Genomic DNA, 17345 nt, shown 5'->3' on the forward strand with positions numbered 1-17345 from the left:
CCGGAGGGCACCTGAAACTCAACTTCACCTTTAAAAAATAAATGTATCTTAAACAGAAGCTCTGACGAACCAATGCTGAATCCTATTGGAATTCACCAAAAGGCAAGTTAGTGTCACCATTTTTTCAGGATGAGCGTTCTAGTAAGTAAGTGTCAGCTGACGTAGTAAGAATGATTTTTCCTCAAAGAAATGCACTGGCATATTTTGCCTCACATGGGATGGGAACTGTTCAGCAAGGACTGTACCACACGTCAAAATAGGTCTTGCCAACTTTCCGTTCAGCTGTGTGAGACTTTACCAAGCTGTTGCTGGAAATACAGTTAGTCCATGGAAAGACAAAGTCCCATACTGCACTCTGGCATCACTCGGGAATATCCCATCGTCCAAGATTTGGAAGTAGCATGGTTATTTTCTTAAACGTGACAGAATGTTTCACAATTCCTAGTAAAATGAGATTTCACTGCAGGTGGTTTGCTTTCATTTCTGATGTATTTTTGTCACAATACCTGCTATGGGGCATAAACTGCTGCTTACAGGACTTTACAGTCCTGTTCTCACTACAAGGCACAAATCATTCTGTATGCCAAAATTCCCGCTCTGTAAGAAGCAGATAAGAAAGTGGGCTACCACTGCTCTACCAGCTGTTGCCAGAATAGGCCCAGCATGTATCATTCAAAACCTTTCAGGAAAGTAAACTAAAAATAAAACCTGCTCCATTTAAGCATCAGTTGGTTCTGCATTCTTTGTCCATCTAAAGCACCAACTAAAGTCAATGGTGAAACCCTGACCCCACTGATGTCTATGAGAGTCTTGCCACTGATTCCAATGAAGACGGGATTTTGCCCACTGGCCTATTCTGCTCCTACTAAAACCAAAGGGAGTTTTGCTGTTAATTTCAATTGGACCTGGATTGAGTCTCAGAACAGACCTGCTGTTAATTTGTTATTTTGAAACGGGAGAAAAGACGTTCACACAGCCTATTTGCTGCATAAAGAAAATAAAATTGAAAATGTTACCAAAGGAACAAACTTGACACACGTTGCCAAATATTATAAACAGGATTAGCAGAAAGACCCACACAATTCTCAGAATTGCTCTAGCTTTGGAAGATGCATCATAGCGTCATTCCTGGGGTTTTTTATTGCACAGCTACGTGTGTGTGTGTGTGTAAAACTGTTCCCCCAGTTTTGAATGCCTGGTCATTTTCAGGTGTTGCTGTAATTTGTCCATAAGTTTGCAGAGCAAGAAATGTTTAGTGGTGCCATAGCTGTCAGATGAGACAGACTCACTCACTGGTAAACTACAATTTAGGCATTACTATCATATAAATAAATAATAAGGTTGTGTCAATGATCTGGGAAGAAGGATTTCCCCCCTCCTACTATGTGCTTCCAGTTATTTGCTATAAGCCAGATGTGGAGTTTTAGCTTCAATAGATAACAGTGAAATCTGAGCTCCTCATCAGATCCCGGACAAGACTCCTGGATTAATGTAACAGCTAACTGTGCTTGCTGGGCTCATAAATACATGACCTCCTGAATGTCACCAACATGTTTACATTCTTAGCTTCCCCTTTCCTGTAAAAAATTTGCAATTATGGAGAGCGTGAGCCTGCAGATGTAAAAAACCCCCTGCACAGTCATCTTAAAATACAGGGCCCCCACTGCTTAATAGCAAATACTGCTGATGGTGCAGATTGATCGTGCTGATGCTGTTGGCCAGTGTTAGAATAAGTGAGGTAGTTTCATAAAGGGAGCATTAGAGGTCTAATAAAAAGCTATGCCACTGAATGGAGCAGCAACAGGAACTAAGATCCCACGAACTAGCCTGAGCAGGGAGTTAGATGGAGACAGTACATTGAACACGAGGGACAAAGCTGCCCTCTGCTAAACCTGTTCACCCAGACTGGCTTCACTGTAACCAAGGGCAGAATCTGATAAATGGTGTCATCCCCTTTAGCCTGATGCAGACAGGCCAAACCCTGTGTGCACTATGGGCTCTGCTCCTGCCCTCATTGCACAAGGGGTACAAGGTCTGCCTCTCTACACTGCAAGGCAGCCTATCTTCTTGTAATTACATATTCATCCAGTCTAAAATGACTTGTGTATAAGGAAATACTAACCCCAGAGCTCTCCTCACCCCGACGAGAGACGTGAGACTTTGCTCAAGGTTGACACCGATTCTGGAATTGAAGGAGTTTGAAAGACACAAACGCCAGCAGGATTCTGGGCTGACCTGTGTCTTCATTCCCCCCTCAAGCTTAGAAATAATAAGACTGGGCATATTTCAGACCCCCCAGGCTGGTGGCCGTGCCCAGTCTCCGTCCCCTTCCCCTCCCACAGAGGGATTCACTGGCTAGGACAGGGGTGGCCAAACTTCCTGACCCTCACAGCCGCATGTGACAATCTTCAGAAGCCCAGGAGCCAGGTGGCTCCTGCCGGGGCCCAGCGCTCCACCCCCCAGCAGCGCCTGTCAGGGCTTGGGGCTTCAGCCCTGCGGGGGGGAGGGTTCAGCAGCCGTGCTGAAGCCCAAAGACCCCCCACTCTCCGCTGGGCAGAAGCCAGGGGTGACACAGGAGGGCACGTGGGGGTCACATACCCCCCCACCCACCCCGACTTTTGCCAGGGTTTCCTGACTCTGCTCGGTCCCATGGTGCCACCGGGTTCCCTCCCTGCAGGGCAGCGGCTGGAACCAGCGAGCTGGGCGCTGTGGCCCGGCAAGAGGCGGCTGCAAACAGCGGGGCGCTGCAGGGACACCCGCTGCCTTCCCCCGTGGAGCGAGAGCAGCGGCCCCTCCCTGCAGCTTCCCGCTCTTTGCCGCTAGCTCTCCGCTTGCAGCCAACACCTGGGAGCCGCAGGGAGGGGCCCCTGCGGGTAAGACCGCGCTGGCAGAAGCCCCTCGCCCACCCACCGCAGGGCAGAAGGCCTGTCCAGTCCGGTAGGCACAGAGTGAGCGGGCCTGGGGAGGGGGCCTCGACCGAGCCTTTCCATCACGCGGGTCAGCCCCGGGTGGCCCCCCGGGATCCGAGACCACGCGCAGCTCAACCCCCCCCGTGCACGCTCCTCCCCTGGCTCCCCCGCTGCTGCTCGGCCGGCCCGTGTGGGACCCGGCGGGCTCCGCTCCCCAGCGGCGGGCGCTGGCCCGGCTGAGCGGCAGCGGGGCGCTGGCTGCAGGGATGGGAGCCGGGAGCTGCGGCCGCACCGCTCGGGGACTTGCGGGCGGGGATCCCGGCCCCCGGGCGGGTCCCCGAGCCCAGCCCTTGGCGCGGGGCCGGGGCAGGCGGAGCCCGGCTGAAGCCGGTTTCTCCGGCCGCTCCGCCCCCTCTGCCCCGGGAATTTCCCAGCCGGGTCCCCGCGGGGATAAAAGCGACTGCGGGGCGCTGCGGTGGCTCAGAGCTGAGCCGAGCCCAGCACCCCAGCACCAGCCTCCGCCGCCAGCCCGCACCATGAGCCGCCCCCGGAGCTTCGCCCTCGGCCGCCCCCTGCTGCTGCTGCTGCTCCTGGCGTCCTGCGCCGCGCTCTGCCGGGGTACGGGGCTCGCTGCGCCGGGCTGGCCTTGGGATCCGGGGTGGGGAGGTCTCGCTTCCCACTGGGGCTTGGAAGGACGGATGGGAGCCAGGTGTCCGAGAGCCGGCCGGATGCGGAGGGTGTCCGGGGTGCGTCGATGGGACCCAGGTGTCCGAGAGCCGGCCGGATGCGCAGGGTGTCCGGGGTGGGTGGATGGGACCCAGGTGTCCGAGAGCCGGCCGGATGCGGAGGGTGTCCGGGGGGATGGATCGGACCCAAGGTGTGGGACGAGGGATGTCCTGGGCCGCCCCCCTGCAGAGTATGTGTCCGCCGGCAGGAGCTGAGTCTTTCTCCCCCTCCCCTGACAGGGGCCCCCATGGCCGGCGAGCTGCGGTGCCAGTGCGTGCAGACCGTGTCCGCGGTGATCTCCCCGAAGCGCATCGCCCTCGTGGAGCTGATCCCCGAGGGGCCCCACTGCGGGGTGCCAGAAGTCATGTAAGTATCCGGGCCCTGCTGCCCCCTCCCAGCCCGCGCCCCCTCCCCGCCAGCCCCGCGCTCACCCCGCTCTCCCCTCTGCCTCCCCGCAGAGCCACCACGAAGCAAGGCAAGAAAATCTGTCTGGAGCCCAGCGCGCCCTGGGTCAAGCTGATCGTCACCAAGATCCTGAGCAGGTACCTGCCCTGGGGGTGCGGCTCTTCGTGTTGGGCCAGCCCTAGTGCCCCTTGTCCCGGCTCAGGGGAGCGTGGGCGGCAGACTCAGGCTGAAGCAGGGCTCCGGGTTGCGGGGACAAGGGGCGAGATGGGCCACTGAGTCTGAACCAGTGGATACTTCTGATTACAAACCGCTGGCCCAGCTGGCCCCATCAGTCCGGCTCCATTGTCGGGGGAAACTCAGCCCAGGTGTCATGTAGCTAGACGAGTTCAAATAAGTGTCTGTATCTTCGCCCTTAAACAGGGCTGCTACCTGTGGCTGGTGGGGTCCCTGCCACTGAATGCCACTGATCGGAGCTGGAGCAGCCCTGGCCGCTCTTCCTTGTGGCACACCCAGCTCCCGGGGGGCGGGCGCAGGCTCGGGCGCAGGGAATGCAGGCTCCGAGCCTGCGGAGGGGGAAGGCCAGAGCAGAAATGAGTCCAGCCGAGGTCTGTCCGGATGTCACTTGTAACGTGCTTTCTGTTGTCTGCCTCTTGCAGTAAATCTAACAAGCTGTGAGGGGAGAAGAGGAAATGGACAAGGAACTACAACACAAACTACCTGTGTGCAGGAGGGGAAACCAGGGTGAGAGAGAATGGGGACCTGAGGCCGGACAACTAGCCAGGGCGAACTCTCTTCTTTTGAAGATCTCATAGAGCAGCCCGCGCTCCCTTCAACTTCAGCGGTTCCACCAAGTTCTTCCAACCTGCGCTTATTTATGTATTTATTAATACAGCTCTGTAGAGCTCTTCAACAGCTGGGTCTTTTTGTTCAGCACCTTAGATCTTTTCGGTCACCTGAAGGGGCCAGGCGGCAGCCGTGGCTCAAGAGATGGCTTGTTGTGAGTGGAGTCCACATTCTCAATAAGCCATCACCTCAGATACTCTGAGCAGCTCAAGGTGATAGTGCTGTGAAGCTGGGCCTTTCACACTGGGGATGTGCAGGATGCCTGCTGGCTTGTGAATAACCAGAGCTTCGGATTCTGGAGCTGCCAAGCATTTAGCCTTTGTGCCCACAACTCTGTAGGATTACAAAACGAAATCCCATTGCAACAAGCACAGTCACTTGCTCCTGTCCTGAAATGTGTTGCCAAGACGCATGCCCCTGGGACACACAATCATTTGCTTGGTTAGGTGAAACAGACTAGCAGCTATTCTCCTTTCCTAGAAAAGCAATCTTTGTGAAAATGTGGCTTCCAGTCACTAGCTGAAGTTTCTGCAAACTCTCTAGGGCTCTCTTTTGATGAGTGTTAAATTATATCTATGCAATTTAAATATTTGCTATTTATGCTGAAGGTTTAAGAACAGTAACGTTCTGAACATCCTTGGACATTTTATGTCTTCATGGTATGACACACTGTCATGTTTTGTGTAGAAGTGGTATTGCAAATTGTACGGTACTAAAACGCAGTAATTGTAATAATGGCGGGAGTTACACATTAAATAAATATTTTCTGATGAAAAGCGGTTGAGTCTTCTACTCCGTTAAGTGTTCATGTACATGTATGTGTCACAGTGAGACCCCTGGAAAAGTGTGGTCCGGGTGGGAATTGGTAGAGGATACACACCTGCCTTCAAGCTTCTTCCACTTCCCTATTTTATTGAATGTTTGCTGCTTTTAACAGACTCTTGGGTCCAGACTTGCAATAGATAAACTCCTCATCTGCAGACCTCATTGTGAAGGGAAACTCAGCCTCGGAAAGTGCTTTGTGGCTATGAAAGCTGCGAGGACTTGCACATTTGCTTAACTTTCCATGAGATGACTCATGTGCTTAAAGCACCCTGCAAGATCAGGCACATAATGATTCGTTGCTGCTATAGGAAAGAAGACAGCTCCAAGGAAAAAGCCTAGAAGACACTTGCTTTATATATAAAGTAATTTTCAGGGCATGTGCAGAGCTCTAGCTGTAAAATAACGGGGGGGGGGGGGGGAGCGTTTGTCGAAATTTGTAAAAGTGCAGTATCCCTCTGTCTAGTTACATCCTAACTAAGTGTTAGACCTATAGGCACAGATTCACTACATTGTCCACGGACATATAATTTAGTGGGTGGAAAGACCAACTGCTGCTTCCTTATGGAATTTGGGCTGGACCACACACCATGGGGGCCCTATCCTGCTCCCACGGAAGCAAATGAGAGGCTTGCTGCCTCCTTATATTAGCCTGTGAGATGGTGGGGTATCAAGCCTTACAACCTGACCCACACAGGACCCGACTACAAGTGTGAGGTTTGGGCTGGGTCTGAACTTGCCAACCCGAGACTTTCAGGCTTAGGGCCCGCAGGCCACTTCCCAGTGCCGAATAGCCCCAGCAAAGCTGGGTTTGCTGATCAGTTATTACAGGGGGAAAATTGCTGGAGCCTTGGTACCTCTTTCATTACAAATTAAGCACTGCCACCGCCTTGCTGTGCTGAGCACCCAGGTGTGAGTGCCTCTCACTTCGCAGCCCCACCAGTGCAGGGCGGGGGCTACCCGCAAGAGTGGGGCCCACCATTTGGGCTGGTCTCCCTGCCTTGCAAATCAGCCCCAGTGAACCCTTAGAGCCACACGCCATAGTCATGTGATCCAGGCTACAACCTACAGGCAAGTTCCCCTCCGTGAGCTGCTTTGTTCTTATTCCTCTGTGTCCCTACCCTGGAGAGCGACCCTGCCTCAGCAGGATGCAGCCAACTTCTCAGGCTCAGAGAGGATAAATTCTAATGACTGGTGGGGGCTTCTTTCCAATGACCACTGGCTTTTTTGTAGGTGACATACTTTTAGGATCCACTATTGTAACATAAGAACATTCATATTGGGTCAGACCAAAGGTCCACCTAGCCCAGAGTCCTGTCCTCTGACAGTGGCCAATGCCAGGTGCCAAGAGGGAATGAACAGAACAGGTAATCATCAAGCTTGGCTTCACAGTGAAATCCTTGCTGATCTTAAACACAAAAAAGAAGCTTACAAGAAGTGGAAGATTGGACAAATGATCAGGGAAGAGTATAAAAATATTGCTCGGGCATGCAGGAGTGAAATCAGGAAGGCCAAATCCCACCTGGAGGTGCAGCTAGCAAGAGATGTTAAGAGTAACAAGAAGGGTTTCTTCAGGTAATTTAGCAACAAGAAGAAAGTCAAGGAAAGTGTGGGCCCCTGAATGAGGGAGGCAACCTAGTGACAGAAGATGTGGAAAAAGCTAATGTACTCCATGCTTTTTTTGCCTCTGTCTTCATGAACAAGGTCAGCTCCCAGACTACTGCACTGGGCAGCACAGCATGGGGAGGAGATGACCAGCCCTCAGTGGAGAAAGAAGTGGTTCGGGACTATTCTTGACAGTACGTTACAGAAGTATGAGCTGGATGAATGGACGAGAAGGTGGATAGAAAGCTGGCTAGATTGTCGGGCTGAACGGGGAGTGATCAATGGCTCCATGTCTAGCTGGCAGCCAGTATCAAGTGGAGTGCCCCAAGGGTCGGTCCTCAGGCCGGTTTTGTTCAATATCTTCATAAATGATCTGGAGGATGGTGTGGATAGCACCCTCAGCAAGTTTGCAGATGACACTAAACTGGGAGGAGCGGTAGATACGCTGGAGGGTAGGGATAGAATAGAGAGGGCCCTATATGGGTGAGCATGAGCAGGTTTAACTTGACACACTGAGTAGTTCCATTGAGTCCACTGGGATTAGTCACAGTGCAGAAGATTAAGTCTGTGCAGGATCACAGTCTTAGTCTAATAATTTGGAGACTGAACTATGCCACTGAATGAAGTTTTTCATTTAAACTTCCCACAACTCACGTAAGTCTTATTTTAGGTGAGCTTTGCTTCTTACTGCACCACCATAAAGCAAAATAGGTAATTCAGTGCAGAAGAGAACAGTAATTTAAGGGCTTCAGAACCCTCTGTTTCACTGCTTTGACATACCACCATATTTGTAAGAAAGCTCAGGTCTTGGATAATGATTCCATTTGCTATTTCTTCCGCAATAATTATGTGGGCAAAGCCACATTGCAGTGCTGTTGAACGCACACAGAAAAAAGGAGACAGAAACACCACAACACTGGTGGGCAAACACTTTTCACAAAGTGATCACTCCATAGCTGACCTCTCAGTTCTCAGCCTCAAAGGAAACCTGTACAACACCTTCAAAAACATGAGCCTGAGTGGTTACATTCATCACTTCACTAGACACTACAAATCACAGTCTTGACGAAGACACTGATTTATTACAATAATTTGCCTTTTTTATGTCCTGTGGTCCCTTACAATATGCAAACTACTGACGCTAAACAATCCTTCCACCTTGTAGTTAACTGTGACACTCTAGTTACCTTTCCCAGACCAGTAGAGTTCTGTGTAGCTCAAAAGCTTGTCTCTCACCAACAGAAGTTGGTTCAGTAAAAGATGTTACCTACCCCCCTTGTCTCTCTAATATCCTGGGGCCAACACAGCTACAACACATTGCAAACATGTATTCCCCTGGCATCTTCTTTCATGGCATCTATTCCACCAGTCATGGGCACTGATTCTCTTCTCACTTACACCAGTTTTACATTAGGGTAATTCCAGTGATTCTACGGGAGTGACTCCTGAATCACATCCGTGAACAGGGCGTAAGATGACATCAGGCCCATGCTGTTCAGCTCTCTGTATAGAAAACAGCACCAAGTTCATTCCCTTTCATCATAGTATTTTACTATTTTCTTAGAGCCAAGAAGGAGTTCAGGCAAGCAGAATATAGCCACTCTGTCCAGTAAAGATAGGACTTGACATTTCTAGGCTCATCCAGGAAACCTGCACACCACTTTCAAAAGACAAGCATGGGAACTTAAATTCATAACCGCTGGATACTAAAAACCATCCATTGAACAGAGACGCTGGTTTCACGGTCCATTTTACAACAGCTTGGAACCAACCTGCTGCCTAAAATAACTCTCCATAGTCCTAGGACTGCAGAAGTGATATTGCCCACTTCATTTTAAGCTCTTACAACATTGTGCTCAAGGATCTGTCCCACCTTGTCTTTAGCGTGGACACTCTACTTTATTCTCGAGACCCACCGACAGAAGAGCTCGCAGAAGCTCAGAAGCTTGGTCCTTCCACCGACAGACCTTGGTCCAATAGAAAGCTGTAGCTTTACCAAACTTCTCTCTTTCCTACCCCGGGACCAGTCCAGCTACACCAACCCTGCAAACACCGCACCCGGGCCGGGAGTCTGTGTGTTCTCCAGTGATTCTGAACACGGTTACTCTAATCGCAGGGCAGCCGTGTGTTACCTGTCGTGAAGGAGGAAGCTCGGGCTAACCAACAACACAAACATGCCCCCTTGAGGAAGTCGCAGGGAAGGCACCTGAACTTACCAGAAGTTCAGAAGGCGCTCAGAGCCCTGGTTCAGTCCCCAAGCAGAGTCAGGAAAGCAAAGGTCCCCAGGAGCCTGAGCGTGCGAGCAGCCCAGCCTGGCTTCCTTTTGCTTTTGAAACAGCCCAGCCCCCGGGCGGGGTAGGGGAATCCTTCATTGAGCCCGGGCTTGCTTGAGCTGTCAGCGCTGGTGCTCCTTAAAGGGGTAGGACCCCCCACCACTGCCCCTGTCCTACCCAATCCAGTGGTACCAAAGGGTGTGCCTTTACACTGACACCCACAGGCACGTAGGTGGGTGGCTAGTAGCTTGCCCCACAGTCTACATGTCTATTGCCAGCACACTGGCTTGAGCAGAACTAGCAGGGTGATCTGGTGGAACTGGAAATCACAGCTGCCAGCCCCAGGGCGCACATACCCACTCGGATATTTCAAGCTCTTCCCTTCACAGCGGTTACAGAGCAAACTTCTTTATGGGAGCCATCTGGTTTCAGTTAATGTATGATCCACACGGTATTTTCCGCGATGTACAGAAACACCAATGGAATAGCACAGTTGGAAGGGACCTCAGGAGATCATCTAGTGCAACCCCGTGCTCAAAGCAGGACCAATCCCCAATATTTGGCCCAGATCCCTAAATGGCCCCCTCAAGGAGTGAACTCACATCCCTGGGTTTAGCAGGGCAATGCTCAAACCACTGAGCTATGCTTCCCCCCTACAGGCATGTTATAATTCACACCTTTAGAATGCTAAACAACATTTTGCAGCTGTCCAGACAAATAAAAAAGTGGGGCCATATCGTGAAACCAGCTGTGATTTCAACAAGCAGCTTTGACACCCTTGCCGGTCTAGTCAATATTTTTTAATAAAGGAAATATTTATTTTTTAAAATACCATCATTACTTAAATATTGCATTTTAGTACAGTAGAATTAGCAATGCCATTTATTTTACAGAAACATGACTGTGTGTCATACAGTGAAGACATAAAATGTCCAAGGATGTTCAGAACATTACTGTTCTTAAACCTTCAGCTTAAATACCAAATATTTAAATTTCATATAAAATACTGAAGAACATTCATATCAAAAGACGGTCTTTTATGGCTATAACAGTTTAGCTACTGCCTGAAAGCCACATTTCCATGAAGATCACTTATCTAGTATCTCCTTATCATAGTTCTGTGAAACAGACTATGAATCAAACAGCTGATTCTGTGTCCAGAGACACGTACCTAGACAAGTTTCAGAGTAACAGCCGTGTCAGTCTGTATTCGCAAAAAGAAAAGGAGGACTCGTGGCACCTTAGAGACTAACCAATTTATTTGAGCATAAGCTTTCGTGAGCTACAGCTCACTTCATCGGATGCATACTGTGGAAAGTGTAGAAGATCTTTTTATACCTAGACAACAGATTTCAGGATTGTAGCAAGTTCCTGTACTTGCTCCAGATGGCTTATTTTGTAATCCTGAATATTTGGCCGCTCCAGAATCTGAAGTCCTGGTTATTCACAAGCCAAGCATTGCACACAATGCTACCCATCTTGACCTGCTCAGACTACCGGAGGTGATGGGTAGTTTAGAATGTGCATTGGATTAACAATGAGCCCTCTCTTGACCTACTACTGCTCATAATCACTTCTTGTGATCAGACAAATGTGTATAGGGACAACTTCTCCAAAGACCGAGAGTACCTGAATTGTTTGAGTTGTAACAGGACCCAGGGCAGGGGCTTACCCAAAATATCTAGCTGCTGAATAGATTCAATAGTGACACACACTTGAACTAGTAAATACATAAATAAGCACAGGTTGTAATAACTTTGTGGAACGCATTGAAGTTGAATGGAGCGCAGGCTGGTCTATCAGACCTTCAAGAGAAGAGAGTTCATCATCCCTAGTTGTTAGCCTCACACTTGTTTCCCCTTGTGCACACAGGTAGTTTGTGTTGTAGTTCCTTGTTCATTTCCTCTCCCCCCCTTCACAGCTTGTTAGATTTACTGCAACAGGCAGACAACAGAAAGCACGTTACAAGTGACATCTGGAAAGACCTCACCTGGACCAATTTCTGCTCTTGCCTTTCCCCTCTACAGGCTCGGAGCTTGCATTCCCTGTGCACTAGCCTCCAGCTGACCTCTATTGGAGCTCTGCGGGTCACAAGGAATAGTGGACAGTGATGATACAGGTAGATTAATGGCATTTAGTGGCAGGGACCCCACCAGCCACAGGTTGCAGCCCAGTTTGATGGGTAAGGGTAAGAGTACAGAGATCATATGTAAACTGTTATGCTGGATGACTCTCAGGGTTTCTCACCCCATAATATAGCCTGGGCCACATAGGGCCACTGCATCATAACCAATGGATAATTCTGATAAAATCTGGACCATTGTCACTGCAACACCCACACCTGCTTCAGACTCAGTCTGCCGCTCCCTTGACCCTGGACAGCACGTGCAAAAGAGCTGGACCGATGGGGCCCTGGCCGCTGGCCCAACATGAACAGCCACACCCCCAGGGCAGGTACCTGCTCAGGATCTTGGTGACGATCAGCTTGACCCAGGGTGCGGTGGGCTCCAGACAGACTTTCTCGCTGTCCTTCCTGGTGGCTCTGCGGGGAGGCAAAGGAGACAGCAGGGTGAGCAGAGGCAGTGTTTTCCCCAGGAATTGAAATTGCGGGGCGGAGGGGTGTTCAAATTTGCAGGGGGCGGGGGTCAGGGCCAATGAGGGGTGAGACCGTGAGGGTGAAGGTGGGCTGTATGGCACCATAGTAAAAACTGAAAAATGTTTCATGACCATTTTATTAGATTTTAAACTCCAACATATAAATTAAAGTTGGCTACTCAAGCCTTCTATGAAGCATGACGTCTACATCCTTCTTGGTTTCTTGTTATAATTTTGCACAACTCTGTTAATGAACTTCTTGAATGCAATGCGTTCATCTTTGGTGGCTTCTCGTGTGTCCGGTACTTCCATTCCTTCCATTGATATGCTCATTAGTTCTTTCACATGATCAGGCAGAAGGAGACCTCTTTCAAAACACAAACTTCTATTCAATGATGAAAAAGAACGCTCAGCTGTAGCTGTTGTGACTGGGAGTAGCAAGAGATGAATTCCTACTTCTTTCAGCCCAGGAAATGTAACACAAAAATCGGGTCGAGCCACTAGTGATGATAAACAAGAAGTTGAAGTCAAATCTTCATTCATTCGTCGTACGATATCCCGCTCTGTGTTCAAATTCTCTATTCTGTCCTGAGCACATGGCAGCCCCATTGCTGGTAGTGTCTCACTCAACTCAACTGTTGGTGTTTTATAAGACAGGGATCTGTAAAAGCTACGTAGAGATTGAGCAGAATCTAGAAGTTGCTGTTGTAGATTTTTAAGAATCAAGTCTGTGCGCTTTTTCAGTTGTCTTAACAAACACTTCTTGTCCTCTTCACTTAAGGATTCAATATAAATGCCTTCATTAGTCAACTTCTGGACTGAAGTCTTTGCTTCTTCCAGTACTTTTTCAAGGGATAGCTCTCTGATTGATCCAAATATAGCTTCTATTGCTGGACAAAGATCTACTACTGTTGTAGAAGATGCCTGGATGGCATTGTTTAATGACCTAAGTGGTTTCAACTGTAGACTTACAAGAGAAAATGGCAATGGTCTTCTCTGAATGTAGTAGCAAAAGTAATCCACCAGCCTCACTACTTAGATCCATCCCATCTTGGTAGATACTTTCCAAAGCCAGTAATAATGGCTGGAGTAATTTTAAGACAACAGCCGAGGATCACTCATGAGAAAGCCAGAGGGTTTTCCCAGGTTGGACTAATTTGAACTTCAGTTCCAGTAGATCTTCTATATTTTCCAAGATATTCAGTCTTTTTGGACTCTTGCTGAAAAAAAGAATATAATGAAGACATTAAATTTATAGATTTTTAAATGTCTTTTGAAGAGTCTGCAGCTCGTACTAGCGCTAGTTGGAGTAGATGGCCTCTGCAGTGTGTTTAGGAGAGATTAGGGTTACACTTTTCTCTGAGCAAAGGTTGTGCTCCTCCATGTCTTCCAGAGAAGTTTGCAGCCCTGCGGAGCCATCTGTTTGGGGCCCCATTGACAAGGATTTAACTCTTCTAAGATGTGGGTTGTCACAGATGCAGCCAATCTGTCTTCTATAAACTTGAACATCTAGAAATGCATCTACTGGACTACCACAGACATCAAGATAATGTACACAATGACTTAATACTTGATGACCATTTGCATTGGTGCATTCATGAGCCATGTATGAAAATTTTTTGAATGTGGTGAGAGAGTTCTTCACTTTTTCAACTGTTGAGTCTTTCACTGTGGCACCACACATGTCTAGCCCATCAGCTGAGTTTCTTGCAGAAAGATAGTGAGCATTTGCTGGTCTTGTTCGGAACCAGTGTTCAACTTCAGGGTGAACAAGTGACAATGCACTCAACATTGGCCTCCAGTTTGTAGTGTGCGGTATCTCTTGCTTAAATAGCAAGTAGGATGCCACAGCCACGTTTGTTTGCATGAACTGTGTTGTGTCTCCAGCATTCTTAACAGCCTCATTAACACTCACCGGTGTTGTCCTTGGTCAGTGGAGACTCAGAGTTCAGAGGTGCTTTCACATGAGTTCACCTCCCAGGTGAGGGGCTAGAAGGCACCTTGCTCATTCCTCCAGCTGCTCACTGTTCGCTCTGGCCACTGTTGTTCATTGTGCCACCGTTCACTCCATCACTCTCTTGCCAATGGCCTTGTGCCATCACCTTCTGCTGCCACCTGCCACTGTGACCTCTGCGAGTTGGTCTCTTGAGGTTTCACCAGCTCTCAGTGATTTCAGCTGAGCTCTCAGTGGGGGAACCTCGCTGCTAGTGCAGACTGGGCCGTCTCTTCCACAGAAACACTGTCCCCCAGCAGGTCTAAGCACTTAGACCTGATTATCAGTGATTTCAGCTGTAGTGATCACTTAACAAAACAAAGACTATCTATGGAGCCTAATCACCTCTGTCTTTAAACAGTGGAGGGGGCAGGTCAAATTGTACTTGTGACTCAGGGAGACCATCAAGCAAAACACCTGCCCCCACCCCCTCTCTTGATACCCTCAATCAGCACCGGCTAAGTACAGTTCTACTGCCCTTTACTCCTACAATAAGAACAACACCATTTCTTTACCCCCAGCATTCAAGTGATTTGTAATCCAACCCCAGCCAAAATCTATCACTTGGGCAACACAGCTCTATTTGCTGGGTCCCTAGGTAGATGAGGTGTGAATGTAAATACAATCTGGTCTGGAAACCTTTCCCCCCAGCCCCCCGTTCATCACTGGCTGTGGGGGAGAGCTCATTTAGACTTTGCTTACAAATCATCATTTGAAATTATGAGGTTGGCCAACATCAGCAAAATGAATGCACTGACATGGTCATAAAAACAACAGCTGTCCAAGGAATCTCTTCCATCTTCCTACTTTTCAAATCTATTATACTTTCTCAGACACCCCTATTTTATCATACACTGTATATGCTTTTAAAGTGTGTAGCAATGTTTCAATTTCAATTCAAATGTCTAAACAATCAATAAATAGGCAACACTGCATGTAACTAGTTCACAAAACTGGGAGGGGGGGTGTTGGGGAAATTCGGGGGGGGGTAAACACCCCCTGGGTGGGGTGCCAGGAAATCCCTGCGGGGCTGGCGGAGTGGGGAGAGGGCAGCAGGGCCCGGACACTTACATGACTTCTTGCACCCCGCAGTGGGGCCCCTCGGGGATCAGCTCCACGTGGGCGATGCGCTTGGGACGTGGGGGGGTGGGGGGATCACCGCGGACAGGGTCTGCTCGCACTGGCACGGCAGCTCGCCTGCCAGGGGAGGGGAAGAAAGACTCAAGCTCCTGCCGCCGGCCAGATACTGTGCAGGGGGGCGTCCCGGGGACATTGCACACCTTGGATCCTATCCATTCCCCCCGGCCCGGGAACTCCCAGCATCCGGCCGGCTCTCGCACACCTGGGTCCAGTCCATCCCCGGCCACTCCCCGCCTTAGACCTGCTCTCGCACACCTGGGTCCCATCCATCCCCCCCGGGGACTCCCGTATACGGCCTGCTGTCGGACACCTGGGTCCCATTCCCCCCTCCTCCCCCCGGGCACCTCTCGCATCCGGCCGGCTCTGGGACACCTGGGTCCAGTCCATCCCCGGCCACTCCCCGCCTTAGGCCTGCTCTCGCACACCTGGGTCCCAACCATCCCCCGGGCAGCAGGGACCCTGCTCTGCCCTGTGCTGCGGTTGCTCCCGTGAGGAGCCTGGCTCCCTTATCGGAAAACGCGCCGCAGCATTAGCCCCAGCTGCGATCTCTGACGCTAAGCAGTAGGGGCCCTGCTTTCTCGGGGGGTTATCAGCAGGAGCCAGAAATGTGCAGGCTTACGAAACAATCATTGGAAAACGTTCCCAATCAAGGGGAAGCAAAGACAGCAACTTGGCAGTTAGCTGTTAAATTGTAACCCTTCTGCCCATCAGAGCTGGCAGCAACAAGGGCCGGGTTCAATATCTAGGGGATCCATTCCAATAACAGACTGCAAACCGGCTCGAGCCCCCACCCAGTGACCTGGGACAAATATATACCACCCCCGCTGGGCGCCTCCAAGAGGCAATACTTCCCCTCTCGCAAGCACATAGTCTGAGTGTAGCAAAAAGCCTTTTAATAACAGAGAGAAACAATGTGGCATTATGTTGGGGAAACACCACCAACAGGATTCATAACACAACCCATGAGCAAAAAAAAACCACCCCAAGCAAATTGGGGCATGCCCCTTTCCCTCGGGTTCTTGAGTCCCAGCACCCAAACGTCTCTTGAGTCCAGCAATCCACAAATCACCCAAAGTCCAAAAGGTCCAGCCCCAGAGTTCAAAAGTTCATCTGCATAGTGTTACTCCCCCAGTCTGGCTAAAATGTGCCTGTGTGTGGGGGAAAGGGGTAAGGGGCACCTTACGTGTCCTGAAGCTGACTGCCCCACAGGGCTCTGCTCTGCTACGCTGTCTCACGAACGGCTCTGCTCCACCACGACCGGCTCCGCTTTGCACAGCTCGCCGTCTCACGAACACGCCGCTGTCTCACGACCGGCTCTGCTCCACCACGAACGGCTCCGCTCTGCACAGCTCGCCGTCTCACGAACAGCTCTGCTCAGCTCGCCGTCTCACGAACACGCCGCTGTCTCACGAACGGCTCCGCTCCACCACGACCGGCTCTGCTCGGCACAGCTCGCTGTCTCACAAACAGCTCTGCTCAGCTCGCCGTCTCACGAACACGCTGCTGTCTCACGAACGGCTCCGCTCTGCACAGCTGCCGTCTCACGAACAGCTCTGCTCAGCTCGCCGTCTCACGAACACACCGCTGTCTCACGGACGGCTCCGCTCCACCACGACCGGCTCTGCTCGGCACAGCTCGCTGTCTCACGAACGGCTCCGCTCTGCACAGCTCACCGTCTCACGAACAGCACCACTGCACTCTAGATCTTCCGGCTCCCCACTACTTGACACAGTGCTCAGTGATTTCAGCTCATAGTAGTGGGGGCCTTAGTGCTGGTGCACCATAAGGCCAAAGTGAATGCAGCACAGTACCTGTAGCAAGACTCTTAATAGACCCAAAATTAGCTCTGACATTCCACAGTGGAGAGAGACAGAGGTGCAATTGGTGCTTCAGGCCCTCACAAAGGGGCCCACACCACCAGGTACTAATACCTGTCTCAAGTCTCTCTCCTTTCACACAGTTTTGGAACCCATGACCCTTGCCTAGCGAGTGCTACTTAGTTGATGGTGAGTCCCTCCATCATAGCAAAAGGCC

General features: G+C 50.5%; 1 protein-coding gene and 1 pseudogene across 5 annotated transcripts; one reads left to right on the forward strand and one right to left on the reverse strand.

The window, feature by feature from the left end:
• The first annotated feature begins 2884 nt into the window (after positions 1 to 2884).
• Positions 2885 to 5659, forward strand: LOC119565987 (growth-regulated alpha protein). Of its 5 annotated transcripts, XM_037896420.1 has the most exons (4): positions 3336 to 3527; positions 3875 to 4001; positions 4094 to 4177; positions 4697 to 5659. In XM_037896420.1, exons 1-4 carry the CDS (start codon positions 3446 to 3448, stop codon positions 4713 to 4715), a joined length of 312 nt encoding a protein of 103 aa, XP_037752348.1. In that variant the 5' UTR covers positions 3336 to 3445; the 3' UTR covers positions 4716 to 5659. The 5 variants fall into 5 exon arrangements, with proteins under 5 accessions (XP_043401664.1, XP_043401661.1, XP_037752348.1 ...); XM_043545729.1 differs by lacking the exon at positions 3336 to 3527 and adding an exon at positions 2885 to 2937 and having other exon boundaries at positions 4094 to 5659; XM_043545726.1 differs by having other exon boundaries at positions 3319 to 3527; positions 4094 to 5659.
• A 5839-nt stretch (positions 5660 to 11498) lies between these two features.
• Positions 11499 to 15444, reverse strand: LOC122465456 (annotated as a pseudogene).
• Positions 15445 to 17345: the final 1901 nt, after the last annotated feature.

The sequence above is a fragment of the Chelonia mydas genome, chromosome 4 (assembly GCF_015237465.2).
Source record: "Chelonia mydas isolate rCheMyd1 chromosome 4, rCheMyd1.pri.v2, whole genome shotgun sequence".
NCBI lineage: Eukaryota > Metazoa > Chordata > Testudines > Cheloniidae > Chelonia > Chelonia mydas.